The 13,735-nt window shown below is 43.1% G+C and overlaps 1 protein-coding gene across 1 annotated transcript; it reads left to right on the top strand.

Moving 5' to 3' along the window:
• Positions 1-362: 362 nt before the first annotated feature.
• On the top strand, positions 363-6,176 carry ECHDC3 (enoyl-CoA hydratase domain containing 3). The gene is made up of 5 exons (XM_032107473.1): positions 363-630; positions 717-838; positions 3,023-3,120; positions 3,975-4,175; positions 5,683-6,176. The coding sequence occupies exons 1-5, from the start codon at positions 503-505 to the stop codon at positions 6,007-6,009; spliced, it is 876 nt and encodes a 291-aa protein (XP_031963364.1). The 5' UTR covers positions 363-502; the 3' UTR covers positions 6,010-6,176.
• The last annotated feature ends 7,559 nt before the right edge of the window (positions 6,177-13,735 follow it).

Raw genomic sequence — 13,735 nt, 5'->3', positions numbered from 1 at the left:
GAGCACAAGTCTGATGAGGAGCAGCTGAGGGAGCTGGGGGGGCTCAGCCTGGAGAAAAGGAGGCTCAGAGGGACCTTATCACTCTCTACAACTCCCTGACAGGAGGGTGCAGCCAGGTGGGGGTCGGGCTCTGCTCCCAGGCAACCAGCGACAGAGAGAATACGGTCTTAAGCTGTGACAGAAGAGGTTTGGGTCGCACATTGGGAAGAATTTCTTCACAGAAAGTGTGATTAGACATTGGAATGGGCTGCCCGGGGAGGTGGTGGAGTCACTGTCCTTGGAGGTATTTAAGGAAAGTCTGGACGTGGCACTCAGTGCCATGGTCTGGTTGACAAACTGTTGTTCGGTCATAAATCAGACTCGACGATCTCAGCGGTCTTTTCCGACCAAATCCATTCTGTGAGCCGGCAGCACCGGCGGCTCAGGGTCAGGCCCGGGCCGCGTCGCCAGCCCCGGTTCCGCGGAGCTCCGCCCCCGCCCGGCGCGTCCCGACCCCGCAGCGATGGCGGCGGGGCTGTGCCGGCTGCGGAGGCACCTCACGGCCGCCTTCAGCAGCGCCGCGACCGCGGGAGCCGGGCAGGAGCCGCCGGTGGAGCCGCTGACGGAGCTGCGGCAGGCGGGGGGCGTGCGGTGAGCGGGGGCGCCGGGGGCTCCGGGACGCGGCCGCGTTCGGAGCTCGGTGACCGTAACCCCGCTGTGTCTCACGGGTTTTGCAGCACCATCGTCCTGAACAACCCGCGGCGGCGGAACGCGCTGTCGCTGCCCATGCTGCAGAGCCTGCGGCGGGACCTGCTGCACGACGTCAAGAGCCGGGAGCTCCGCGTCATCGTCATCGCGGGTACGGCGGCACCCGGCCGGGCGGGCGCGGGGCACACACTGGGGAACGCGGAGCTGAAACCCCAGCCTCGGTCCGAATTACAGGAAACGGGGCGGAAAGGGAGCTGCGTGTTTCCCTAATGCTCCCGTGGTCTCCTGGGGCTGCCGGCCCCCGGCAGACCTCCCTGTCACGCTGATCCTGTGTACTCACCCAGCTTTCCCGCTCCTGTACTTAGTTCCTCATTCCTAACACAGCATTAGCGACTGACTTGGGGTTTGTTATGCTTTTGATTTTGGCCGACATGTCTAAGTATTAACACGTTTCAAAATGTCAGCATTTCAGTTGGGCTATGGGGGTGTTTACACTCGGTGAGTTGCTTCCCTTTGTAAAAACAATCGGCAGGTTAGGGTTGAGTGGTTTAAAACTGTACGTAAAGAATACTTTAAACAGAAAAAAGTCAAACAAAAGTTCTAAAAGTTAGCGAAGTAAAGCATTTAACATTCCCAGAAAGGGGTTTTGTGCAGGAACGGGCAGAGCTAGGATGACATTTGTTGCCTTCGTTCACAGGTATAGGCTGTAGTAAAAACCAGGGTTTCTGCCAGTCGGGTGCTCTGTTTCCCTACTCTGAGCCAGGATCAGCCTCGTTGTCGTTGCCAACGGTTTGTCAGAACTATTTTTAAAACACTCCAGTGAAGGAGAGACCGTAGTATCAATACCACAGACACCCATAACCCACGGATGTAAAACAGCCTCTCTCAGAGCCTGTTAGTTTCCTTCCATTTATGTATTAACCCGTAGAGTCCTTAAAGATCATGAAACTTGAGCTGTACTTAAACCATCTTTTTTTCATCTGCTATTTTAAGATAATCTTCCTCTGCCTCCCTCCCAAACATCTCAGAGGAATTGGTTTGTTAATTTAGGATGATGCTGTTTCCTATACATAGGGGAAAACTGTGTGTGTAAGGGCACACACACAAGAGTGGAAGTGAGCTGATTTCACAGGGGTGAGTTTAAATATACATATTCCTCATTTCAAACAGCAGTGACAAATTTTGAGAAACACTGAAGGTTCTCCTTTGGGAAGACAGTGCTCTGGGAGTTTGTGAGCACAATTGTGTTTGGTTTTTCAGAAATTGCATGTTCTTGTTTATTTCTAATTCCCCTGCTGAATAAAGTGCAAAAGAAGAAATTTCAAGAAAATAAAAGATTCCTCAGCGAACACTTTGGGCCTTTAACACAGACTTTGCCCTGGATTCTTCAATGAGGTTCAAATGCAGATGTAGTTAATCTCCAGATATATATTGCCAACCCCATGAGCTGACTGATGTTAATTGTGTGGTTATTTCTGGATAGGCTGTGTCTCAATAATCTGATCCATAAGAAATCCATAGGTAAGGTTTGGTCTGCATAGGTGTAGCTGGAAATGTCACATCCATACAAATATCTGAGAAGTTCTGAGGGATTGAAAAGCATCACATTGGTTCATTCTAATGGCAGCTGTTCTCAGGACAAAGGAAAACTGTTGTAAAGATTGTGTACCTGTATAGAGTGTTCTGATCTTAGCAAATCCAAAGCTTAGTTCCACAGAAACCTCCTCTTTTGCTGCCCAAACCCTGGACATACTTTTGGGGGTTCTCTGGATGTCAGTTTAGCAGTGGAGAAAACACCCAACAACCCTTCTGGTTCTCCTGTAGCAGAACAGCCTTTTTTCTTTCTTTTTCCATTGTGACCTACAACACCATGGCAGAAAAAATATTGATGCTTATTTAGCAAAAGTTAATAATTAATTCTGGGTACAATAAATAGGGACTAAGTGTATTTATCAGTCTGAGAGCAGAGCCCTCCAGCCTTGCTCCAGCTGACAAGTTATTGTTGTAGCGAGGAGCTGTTTTGAATGTCCTTACACAAAACTGGGCTCAAAGGTGTGAAGTGCATTATTTCTAACTGAGTTAAGTGGAATGGAAGTAAAATGAGATCTTGAAAAGTGATAATGGGTGTTATTGTGCTTAAATGTTGCACTGCAGCAATTTAAAGTTACCAGAAAACCCAGAAGGTAATCTTTTGGAATTTTGTTTACAACTCCCTCCCCAAACTTCTTTTTGAACATTGACATGTCATTGACATCCCTTTAGCTGGGATGTTGATACACTACTACCCCTGGTTTCTTCATTAATTCAGACTGACTTTTCCTGAAATCCTTTGCAGCTGAAGGACCTGTATTTTGTTCGGGCCATGATTTAAAGGAACTGTCAAGTGAAGATGATGTGAAGCATCATTCCCAAGTATTTGAATTATGTGCAGAGGTAAGCAGTTCTTCTTGAGTGCCTCTGCCTTTGCCTGGTGTTAAGAGCAAGCATTGGTTTAAGGAGGGACAGCATTGGTCCTCTGCTTGCTAAAGCAGAGACTGTTCCTACAGATTCCTTCAGATTCCTTGATTTTTACTGCCCTGCTATTTTAGTGCCTGATTCTGGTGAAATTAATGTTTTCCCTGGATTTCTTTACATGTAAATAGAAGGGCTAGAACACAAATGTGCGTATCTCCAACAATGTGCAGAGTCAGGGTATGTTCCTAATTGAGTCAGTGTTCCTTGCAGCTGAGTATTTGGGCAATGTCTTTCCTAGAAGTCTAGGGATAACCACCTTCAAATCACTTGTGACCAAATGTTCCTTCCCAGCATTTAGTTAAAAGCTCAGGATCAGCCTATACATCAAGTAGACAATGTGAAAGTAAGATCTGATTCACTGGTTGTCCAAGTTCTTGTTAAAGACCCAGGTCAGGGAGGTGGGGAAGTTAAAGTGAACCCTGGAGCATTTGGAGAGAATGGCAAAATCCCTTTTGATTGTGGTGGTGCTAGAATTTGACCCCTGATCCCGCTCAGTGTGACAACAGAAAGTCCTTTGAAACCTTTAGTTCTAGTTCCTCCAGTACTAATGATCTCTAAGACATTGCCAAGCCCATATTTAAGGAATGCTGTAAATGCCATGTGTGAAAGCTACAGCTGAAGGGCCCTTCGTCATCTGTTCATCAGAAAGGAGCCAAGATCCAACAGTTTGGGGGTTTTTTGATGAATAGAGAGGAAGGTACTTCTGATGGCTTCCCAAACAGGATCGGGTCTTCCTGAATTTCCATACTAACCACTGTCTTTTGTGCATGCAGGTTATGACTTTAATCCAGAAACTTCCAGTGCCAGTGATTGCCAAAGTAAACGGCTTGGCTACAGCAGCAGGCTGCCAGCTCGTGGCAAGCTGTGACATCGCGGTGGCAAGTGAGAAATCTCAGTTTGCTACTCCTGGAGTAAACATTGGGCTGTTCTGCTCCACACCAGCTGTGGCCTTGGGCAGATCTCTTCCAAGGAAGGTAGGCTTCCTTCCCAGATACTCTTTGTAATTTTGCAAGAAGTAGATTCCCTTGTTGGAAGTTTTAGTTCCATTTCCTGAACTTTATTTTCCTGCGGTACAACATTCAAAGTACTTTATTTCAAAAGGCATCTCCATAACTCTTGGGACTGGGAAAAATAATAAAGGGTGAACTCTGTTTAGGAAAGGCAGCTTCCTACTGATGTGATTCCAAGCAGCACGAGCTCGTCCCAGCTGCCCACCAGCTCAGCAGTCCCTTTCCTTTTCAACAGACAGCTCGGGGCTTTAGCCAATGATGTTCTCCCCTGAGGAGGAAACCCCTGCAAGTTCAGGATAACAGTCCCACCGAGGCATCAATTCTTGCCAGGCAGTGACATTTCACTGCCAGCAGGATCTGCCTGGCTGTAGATCAAGATGCTTTAAATAGCACCTAAAACCCTCCTATACTGTCTTCCTGTTTTATGTCCTACTGATTGTGGCTGCACATCTCTGTACATAAAAAACAGTACAATCTGTAAAGCTTCCATAACTGAGAAAAGAAATTTTAGGTTCTGATCCAATTGGATTTATGCAGACAGACAGCCCAAGCCCAGCAGGGCTTTGCTGAGATGCAGTGACTGAACTGCCCAGATCCCATTGCTGGATAAGAGCTTCAGCTTGAAATTTCCCATCTGCAGGGACATCCTGTTCAAATAGAGCCCATGGGGGATTTCTCCAAGTGTGCTCTTGTGTGCAGTTGTAGCTGCTTCTGAATTAGTATTTCTGGGCTGTAGGATCACCTTTCTAAAATGTGTGGGATATACTTTTCTCTGTGCCACTTTTCAAAGCAGTAAGAACATTCCCTACAGTTCCCAGGATTGATGATTTTTACCTTTTAACAAAAGAAGTGTTGCCATTGTTTGTAGCAGAGCAAAGATACTAATGAGGATAATCAGCTCTTATGATTCAGACATTGGTCAATTGCATCATGAGTCTTAGAAAACCATCTTTATTGATACATAACATTGAATAGTCACTGAGTATTTGGGGGATTTTTTAGTTTCAAACCTCAAGCACCAGATGCTGAAAGCAGCAGGAGACTGAAATAATGTGGCTATAAAAAGTCCATATTTAAAACCACTCACACTAAACTTAAAACTAGGACAGGTGTTTTCAAAAACCGCACATACGCCCAGCTTAAAATACCAAGTTCAGTCATTTGACATTGTAGATGATCCACCTCTCTCTTAATTTGTACAGCAATCACCAGAGATTGTGGGCTTTTGAAGAGAAACCCAGAGGTGTCAGCCTAGGACAGCTGGAATCAGCAGGCAGGCTTGAAGAGATCAGCTTTAGACCAGTCCTTCTCTTTGCTGAGACCTCTTAACAGGTCCTTGGCAGTTCAAAAGACCAAAAGATTTAAATCATTTGTGAAAAGACTGACTTGAAGGAGGAGGCTGAAATACCCCAAACAAAGCAAAGCACTAAGGCAGTTAGGTTGATTTAACACAGTATTCTTTCTTGTTCAGGTGGCACTGGAGATGCTTTTCACTGGTGAACCTCTCTCTGCCCGAGAAGCATTAATGCACGGGCTCGTCAGCAAGGTGGTACCAGAAGACAAGCTGGAAGAGGAGACCATGAAAATCTCTCAGAAGATACGTGAAAGCAGCAAATCTGTCCTGGCCTTGGGGAAAGCCACCTTTTACAGACAGATAACCCAGGACCTCGACACTGCCTACAAAATGACTACTAAGGTCATGGTAGATAATTTGACTTTGAGAGATGGGCAGGAAGGTATCGAAGCCTTTGTTCAGAAGCGTAAGCCTGTCTGGTCACACTCTCAGGAGAAGAAATGAGCCCTATCTCTAAACAAACCTTAGCTATGCTTTATGATTCTTCACACAGTTGCCTTTGGGAACCATATTTTTGTTCTTACTGAAAGTTAAATTTCTCTTCTTACATATGCCAGACACAATAAATTTACTCTAAGTATGTAATAAATGTTAAGAAAATTCAAAGACAATGGTTTTTCTGAGCAGTGAATTTAATCTGTGGTTTTAGAAGTAACTGTGCTGCAAAAATCAGTTTAAGGTGTCTCAGGTTGCATAGGGAGTCACAGGGACTGAGAGAGAGCTCAGATCACCCTGTTCAGAACCTCCCCCCTGTAGTTCTGGATGGGAATTGCTATGTATTGTTATTAATAGAGAATTGAAGGGCTTGGACACATTCCAGAGATGATGGTAGTACGTATCATAATGGATGTGTTAGTTGGGAAGTCCATCCTTGTTCTCATAGCTGGGCTTTTACCAGCACTGGAGCAATTCAGCCACGGATTTACAGACTTGACAACCTCCAACAAAAGGGATTCAGCTGCTCCCCTGGGTAATCAGTTACAACCCTCCAGGTTAATTTTTTATTAATGTCCAATCTGAGCCTTGAAGCAGCACTTTCTGGCCATTACCCCTTGTTACATTATTTGGCATTATTGAGAAAGTTTAGCTCCATTATCTCTGTAACTCTATTCAAGCAGTCACAGGCTACAGTTTGACCATACTTAGACTTCTCTGTGCCAGACTGCACAGGCCCTGCTTCCTCCACCCTCCCTGTAGGTCATGTTCTCTGGGTAACCAGTTTGGCACCCCTCCAGTGGACCACTTCCAGTTTATCCACATCCCTTTTGTACTGGTCGTGCCAAAACTGGACTGTATCCTAAATATGGCCTCACCAGAGCTGAGCAGAGAAGAGCAAAATAGCCTTCCATGTGCTGGTCTGTGAGTAGTGCTCAGTGTGTGTTTGGTCTGCTCTGTGACAAGAGTGCACTGCTGGTTTGGATTCAGCCAGGCATCCCCTGTGAGCCCATTTCCAGCAGGAATGTGCCCTGCCAGTCCACTCCTCCCTGTACTGGTATCTTGTACTGGTTATTCTTCCCAGGTGAAGAAACTTGCATTTCTCCTTAGATCATGGTTGGTTTGGATTGAAGCCAGGCCATTTGGGGTGTCAGCCATGGCCCCAGTTTTGCAGAACCTGCAGATTTGCTGAGGATGTGTTATTGATGACAATACTGGATGAAAGGAGCCTTAGTATCAATCCATGGTGATCAACATGGGATGACCTCCCAGCAAACACGTTTTTTCTGAAGTTCCACATAGCCAAATCATGAGGGCTCATCCATCTCATCCTTAAATAGACACCTAAGCCAGACCATGTGAATCACAGTATGGATGGGCCTTTTTTCTTTGTTGACAGTAGAAGCAGCCTAAAGTGCTTGATGCAGACTCAAATGTCTTAAGTTAGATCAAATTAATCCTACCTATGGCTACTAAAACTCCAAATGTAGAAGTATCATTTATACCTACACAGCCCCACAAAGCAAGTCCCTTTTCCATCTACAGGTTCAAAAGAACGAAATTTTCATTTCTGCTGCAAGTTTTAATTTTAAGAATGGAAACTTAAATTCACCATTAAACTGTTTCCATAGAAATGTGAAAAATGTGTATCCTTGGCACTAGTTGCTTTAAAAATACAAACTTTTATTGTCACCACCAGGAAAGGTGGGTAAGTTTTTTACAAACTCACGTAGTTTATATAGGTTAGAAACTGTTCTGCACAATTAAGAGATGGAAGAGTTAAATCTGGAGCCCAGTACCCTTCATCATGTCCTTTCCAATGCAGTAAGATGCTGCACTTAGACTCTGTTCCCACACGCTGCTCTAAAAGCATTAGGAAAGAGTAAATTGTTTTAAAAAATATTTATATTTAATGGCTGTCTTGAAACTACTCAGCAAATCTCAACTGGCTCTTTTGTTCCAGGCTTTTAGAAATGAGTACATTATCTGATTGTGGCAGAACAGTGCCCTTTTCAGCTAACTGCACTAATAAAATGGTTTCACTGGCCATCTAAAACCATGAGTGACAGTTTAGATGAGCACATTCTTTCAGATATTTAGAAATTCTGCAGTTGATTGCCATCTACACAAGATAGGGTTTGGCATTAACTCCATTCAGATCTTAAAGAGAAAAAATATTTTTGTTTTAACTCAGTTTTCACAGTATTTAAATAATTATGCAATTATAAAATCGTAGGATTATCCTAGAATGGTTTGGGTTGAAAGGGACCTTAAAGACCATCTAATTCCAACCTCATGGCAGAGACACCTTCCACTAGACCAGGTTGCTCAGAGCCCCATCCAGCCTGGCCTTGAACACTTCCAGTGATGGGGCAGGCACAGCTTCTCTGGGCAACCTGTGCCAGTGCCTCACCACCCTCAAATTAAAGAATTTCTTCATAATATAATATAATATAATATAATATAATATAAACCTATCCTCTCTTTCAGTTTCAAACCACTCTGCCTTGTCCTGTCACTAGTGCTTTTGTAATTAGCAATCATCGGTTCTAAAAATGTTGGCATCCCCAGGAACATTTCCCTCTTGCTTGAACCACTAGACAGAAAAGGTTCAGAAGGTTTTAAAACATCCTCACACTGGCCTCTGAAGACTGAAAAAACAACTTAATTTTTCATTTCTGTCTTGCATGGGCTTTTTATTTTTGCCCACATCTGCCCTTATTGTTTCATTTAATGGATTTACAGGCTATTCCTGGGAAACAGAGCAGTTCCAGAGTTGTTAATTAAGTACTACAGTCAAGAAACAGCAAACCAAATGATAGATGGGGAGCCTTACCACCATGGTTATCTGCTGCCTGAGGGAAGAGTTTATCCCAAAATAGCAAGGAGCCTATCCCTTGTCACCCCCTCCATTTTTATTAAAGAATCTCTCTGCAGCAAAGTCTGCCAGGTAATTAGCCTAGTTTCAAGCCATCCTAACAGCATGTGGCTCTGGAAACTAAGTACAACTCCAACTGGATACAGCCTCTAGGATACAGCTTATCCTTGGAAATGACCAACATTTTCCATCCATATATACAGGAACAGCTGGAAAGGAAACCAGTCATGATATGCAAGGAAGGAATTGCCAGTTTGAATGGAATGAAGGGGACTGCCTCAGAGTCCATGGAGGCCTTAGAGGAATGGCTTTGAGCCTCTACCTGGAAATTTTAGAAAAGATACATAAGCAAAATCTAGAGGATATGATCATATCACTTGTGATACAGCTTCAGGCTCCCCTCATGAACAGGGCAAATGAAAAGCCAGTGAGCAGTGACAAATAACACATGGCACAAGGTGATTCCGAGTTCATGGACCAGGCAATGACCTGCCTCACCACAGCACTTGGGGAATATGTACTGAAGGTAGAGTTAAACAGAGGATTTGGGTAATGGGCAAGGTATTTATACCCTCTGTGCTCCACAGAGCCCAAGAACAGTTTATATAAGCTTTTATATAAACTTCATGCAGTTTCCTTGAGGCCACCCAACCCAGAATTCAGCAGCCTGCATAAGAATTAGTTTTGGGTTGGTTTGAAGTAATCTCCTGTAGCTGTGGAAGAGAGAGCTTGAAAATACGTCCTACAAAGGCCCAAAAAGCTGGACATAGTTAACATTAAAAATGCATGACTACCTCATTGGCAGGAGTCAGCACCAGAGTTTTTACCATCTAGCTCATGATTTCTGAGCATTTGGATGGCAGCACCGTGTCCTTCACAGAATTGCCTCTGGGTAATTCCTGTATTGCCATTCCTGTATTGCAGATGGGGAAATTGAGGCCAAATGTGCTGTGCCTGAGGTCTCACAGTGAGCCCGTGGCCCTGTAGCAGTGGCACTCGGAATGCTGACACCTGCTCCTTGTATTTCTTCAGCAACAAAGTTTTCAGTAAAATCAGCAGAAATGCAGGATGACGGCATGCCCTGAAGTGACTGCAAAGGCTTCTGAACAGGAATTACGAGCTACTGCATCAAAGGCCTCTTGCTTGACATTTATTGGCTTTTTGATGAATGTTGGGGTAATTCTACTGTCAACAGTTTCTCATTAGGAGCCTGGCAATGTACTTTCTGACCATTATCTTTCTCAATATCACACTGGGTTGCTACAAAGAGCAGAGATTTTATGTAAAACCCATCTATCTCTGTAGCTGCAAACTTTTCTAATAATTCTACATTTAAATAATCTCATGGAAATGCTGGCTGCCTTATCTGAGAAATAAGGAGACTAGACAAATGGTTAAATTTCCATGAAGACCTAAAGCTATCGGACAAATCTCATACTGCAACAAGTAGGATTATTTGTCTTGATTCCACTGGCATTGCACCTCAGTTATACTAATTCTGAATTTCACTGCTGAATAATGCATTCCCATCCTGCTTTACACTTGCAAAGGAAGGAGGAAACCTTCAGAGCTGCACCTTACACTCTCCACAGTATGATGTACCATCTCCTTGCTGCTTATGGTCAATATTAGGAATTATTTTTGTCAAAACCATAGATTTTCTGAAAAGAAAATAGTAGAAATATACCACTAATACCACTGTGTATTTGGAAAGGGGAAAAGAGTTCATTCAACTTTGATGTGCCCAAGTGTAGTAATTTTCATACAATGAGTTTTAAAACTTATTTTAAATATTGGTATCCTGGAGTCATGATAGTGGGAACATCACAGGGCTATTGTATATTTTATTGATTATGGTTGTTATAGACAAAGAAATTAAAACAGAACCAGATATTAAAATAACTAATGGAATTTGTACTACTAAAATGGGTTTGATTCATGACTAATGTTTACAGCTACTTAATATGAGATACTAACTTTCCCTCCTAGAGGTAGGATGATATTTTCAGCCTGCCAAAACCAAGACTTGTAATGCTCTGGAGTTAACTGAAAATAAACTTTCCCACCAACTCTTTAACCTCACTTCCATGGCAGTGCAGACTAACCTGTTGGATTGAACATGGATTTAGGTATTGATCTCATCCACCATTTCTGCTGTGGGAACATCCCCTCCCAGGAAGGCAGCACAGGTATGGATGGCAGTGTCTGAGTCTGTCACTTGGCCCATTAGAGCCCTGTCAGGAGCTCTGATGTAATAGGCCATGTCTGAGGGAGCAGAAGCAGCTCTGCTTCCTGAAGGAGTTTTTAAGGACACATTCCCTGCAATAAGGGAATGTTGACATTCAGGCTGCCTCAGCTGCTGATGACAGAGAAGGTGTGAGGTTTTCCAAAGTGGCACTCAGGTTTTATTCCAGACCTGTCCTCCTATAAACAATTACAGTGGATGAAATCATGTTTGGAAAGATGGGTGATGTTTTCCCTGTCAACTCTGCCCTGCCAGCATCAAGGATAATGTGATATATATACCTGCTTTGGTCTTCTCCACTTCCTGGCCCAAAATCATTCTCAGCGTAGACAGGGAGTGATGCTTCTGGAAAGAAACAATAAAGAATTAGTAAATCATATATAGAACACAGGGGAAAGGAAAAAGGAAATGAATATATGAAATAATTCTCCTAATGTGGTCTTCAGTCTAGATAAGAATATTTTGTTTCTTGTACCTGTTTAATGAAATACACCCTTCATGCCAATAGAACTTTATCATCTGTTGTTTAAGAGAGGTAATCCTATAACAAAAATCCCTATTCTGAGGGTTAGGATATTGTATAAATATAGACATGGTGAATAATTCTGAGTTAATCTCCCTTCTCTTTCAAGACCTCACTAGTGTGCTTTTTCTTTTTTTGTTTGTTGATTTGGTTTTGAGACCTCAGTGTGAAGTCAGAACTCTTATTCTGGTTTTCTCTCTCCCTCATTGGGGGATAATTTTGTTTTAATGAATGCTGAGATTCTTACATGACTGAAGTACTCATTCTTACATGGGTCCACAAATCTGAGACATAACAGATGAAAGAGCAGTGTAATGAAAGAATTTAGCTCTCTGAAAGAAGGCCCTGCAGGAGAAACACTGAGGTGCTCTCCAGAGCACCCACACAGAGGACTGGAAAACTGACCTAATTTACCCCTTTTTCATTGGGAACATGCAAGGATGATCAGCCTCTTATTCATTAGCCTGAGATTATTATTAATTATCAATATTATTACTTATTTTTATAGTTGCTATAATTCATGCTATAATCTGTTAAATAAAATGACAGCACTAAAGTTCAGGAATTTAGATTTTGATATCTCCTCCCCACAAATGGGCTTGGAAACTGGTCCGAATCACTGAAATCAGAAGCCTTTGATGCTTGAAATGGGGAATAGCATTTGTCTGGCAGCAAGAGAAAACTTCATCCTTTTACAGAGCCTATGAAAAAACACTTAGTCCCTACCATGTACTCATCACAGTAAAGTGGAAGTTGTCAAAGATAAAAGTCCTTTTCTTTGCTGTCTGTGGATGTTCCTGTAAGCTTTTAGTCTTTTTCCACATGAGCATTTATTCAGAGCAAGCAGCCCAAGAATATTTCCATTGACAGCCTGAAATCGTTATGAGGTACTGGATGGTTGAAATACAACATCAATTTATTCAGCACTCATAACGAACCCAAACAGTGAATTTACCACAGGAAAAGTCAGTAAAGAGCTCAGTAGCAGTTCATAGGCTAAAAAAAACCTGTTAAAATGTCCTAGACCTTTCTGTCCCATTCACTATAATATTTAAATATATTTCTATAAGTAATTTTTTAGATAATTCTGAAACATAAATAAAAAGAATAAAAGATTTTAAATCCCTGGACTAAAAAAAAACCCCAACAACAATAAAACAGACAAAACAAAACCAAAACAAATAAAAAACCCTGATTCACTTCCTGGCTTTCTCACAAAACTCCACTATGACCTTGGGCAAACTGGCAGAGGCAGAAATGTGACTGTTCAGTCCAACCTTCTGTTTATCACAGGTCATTGCTTCTGCCTGCTTTACCCCCAAACAACATAAGAATTGCAGCTTTGGTTGAGCTAAGGAGTTGTCTAACCTTGTGATGAAAAAAGTTCAAAATAAAAAAAAGAAGATGCTAGCAGTGTGATCCATTCTCCTTGCAGTCAGGACTTGTGGTTTATTTCTGCTTTGAATTAATCTGACTTCCAGGCAGAGTACCAGAACTGCATTTTGTGGGCTCAGGTAGACCTTTTAGTATCTCAGTGACTTACAGGTAAAATGGGGCTGATCATTGAATTTTTTTCACTATGTTTTATTTGAGTTGTCCCTGTACACCACAAACTCTACACGGGAAATTTAGCTCTCACTCCCTGTACACGTCATGCCTTGCACAACAGCTTATAGCGGACTTGGCTTTGATGCAGAGTGATTGATATGTGATTGATTGATTGATTGATTGACTGATGTGTAGCATCTAAATTACAACAGTGAGAAAAGACAAAAGAAAAATCAACCAATAAATACTAAAAATCTCTGTGTGAGGGAGGATCCCTTCAGTTTTCCGCAGATCCCCGGAACTCCTCGCTCGCCGTGGAGCAGAGAACCCTCCCTCTGCAGTGAGGGCACCGAACTGTCGGCAGAGGGCAGTGGCAGCTCACAGCTTGAAGCGGCTCCCGGGACCCGCGCCAGGCCGGTGCTGCCAGCCTTGTTTTTCTCCTGGACTGCTCCCAGGGAATGAGCCCCTGCTTTATTCCGAACAGCACGTGTGAAAAAGTACCCCCGGAGCCCCGCAAGTCAGGGGTCTAAGCTTTCTTCTT

This window comes from Corvus moneduloides, chromosome 4, assembly GCF_009650955.1.
Source record: "Corvus moneduloides isolate bCorMon1 chromosome 4, bCorMon1.pri, whole genome shotgun sequence".
NCBI classification, from domain to species: domain Eukaryota; kingdom Metazoa; phylum Chordata; class Aves; order Passeriformes; family Corvidae; genus Corvus; species Corvus moneduloides.
Note: the sequence above shows the minus strand (reverse complement) of the source record. Positions and strands in the feature narration are given on the sequence as shown.

Coding starts and splice junctions, on each gene's coding strand:
- ECHDC3 (XM_032107473.1), top strand. CDS start 503: ATGGCGGCGGGGCTGTGCCGGCTGCGGAGGCACCTCACGGCCGCCTTC. Junction 631..716: donor CGGCAGGCGGGGGGCGTGCG/GTGAGCGGGGGC, acceptor CGGGTTTTGCAG/CACCATCGTCCTGAACAACC. Junction 3,121..3,974: donor TATTTGAATTATGTGCAGAG/GTAAGCAGTTCT, acceptor TTGTGCATGCAG/GTTATGACTTTAATCCAGAA.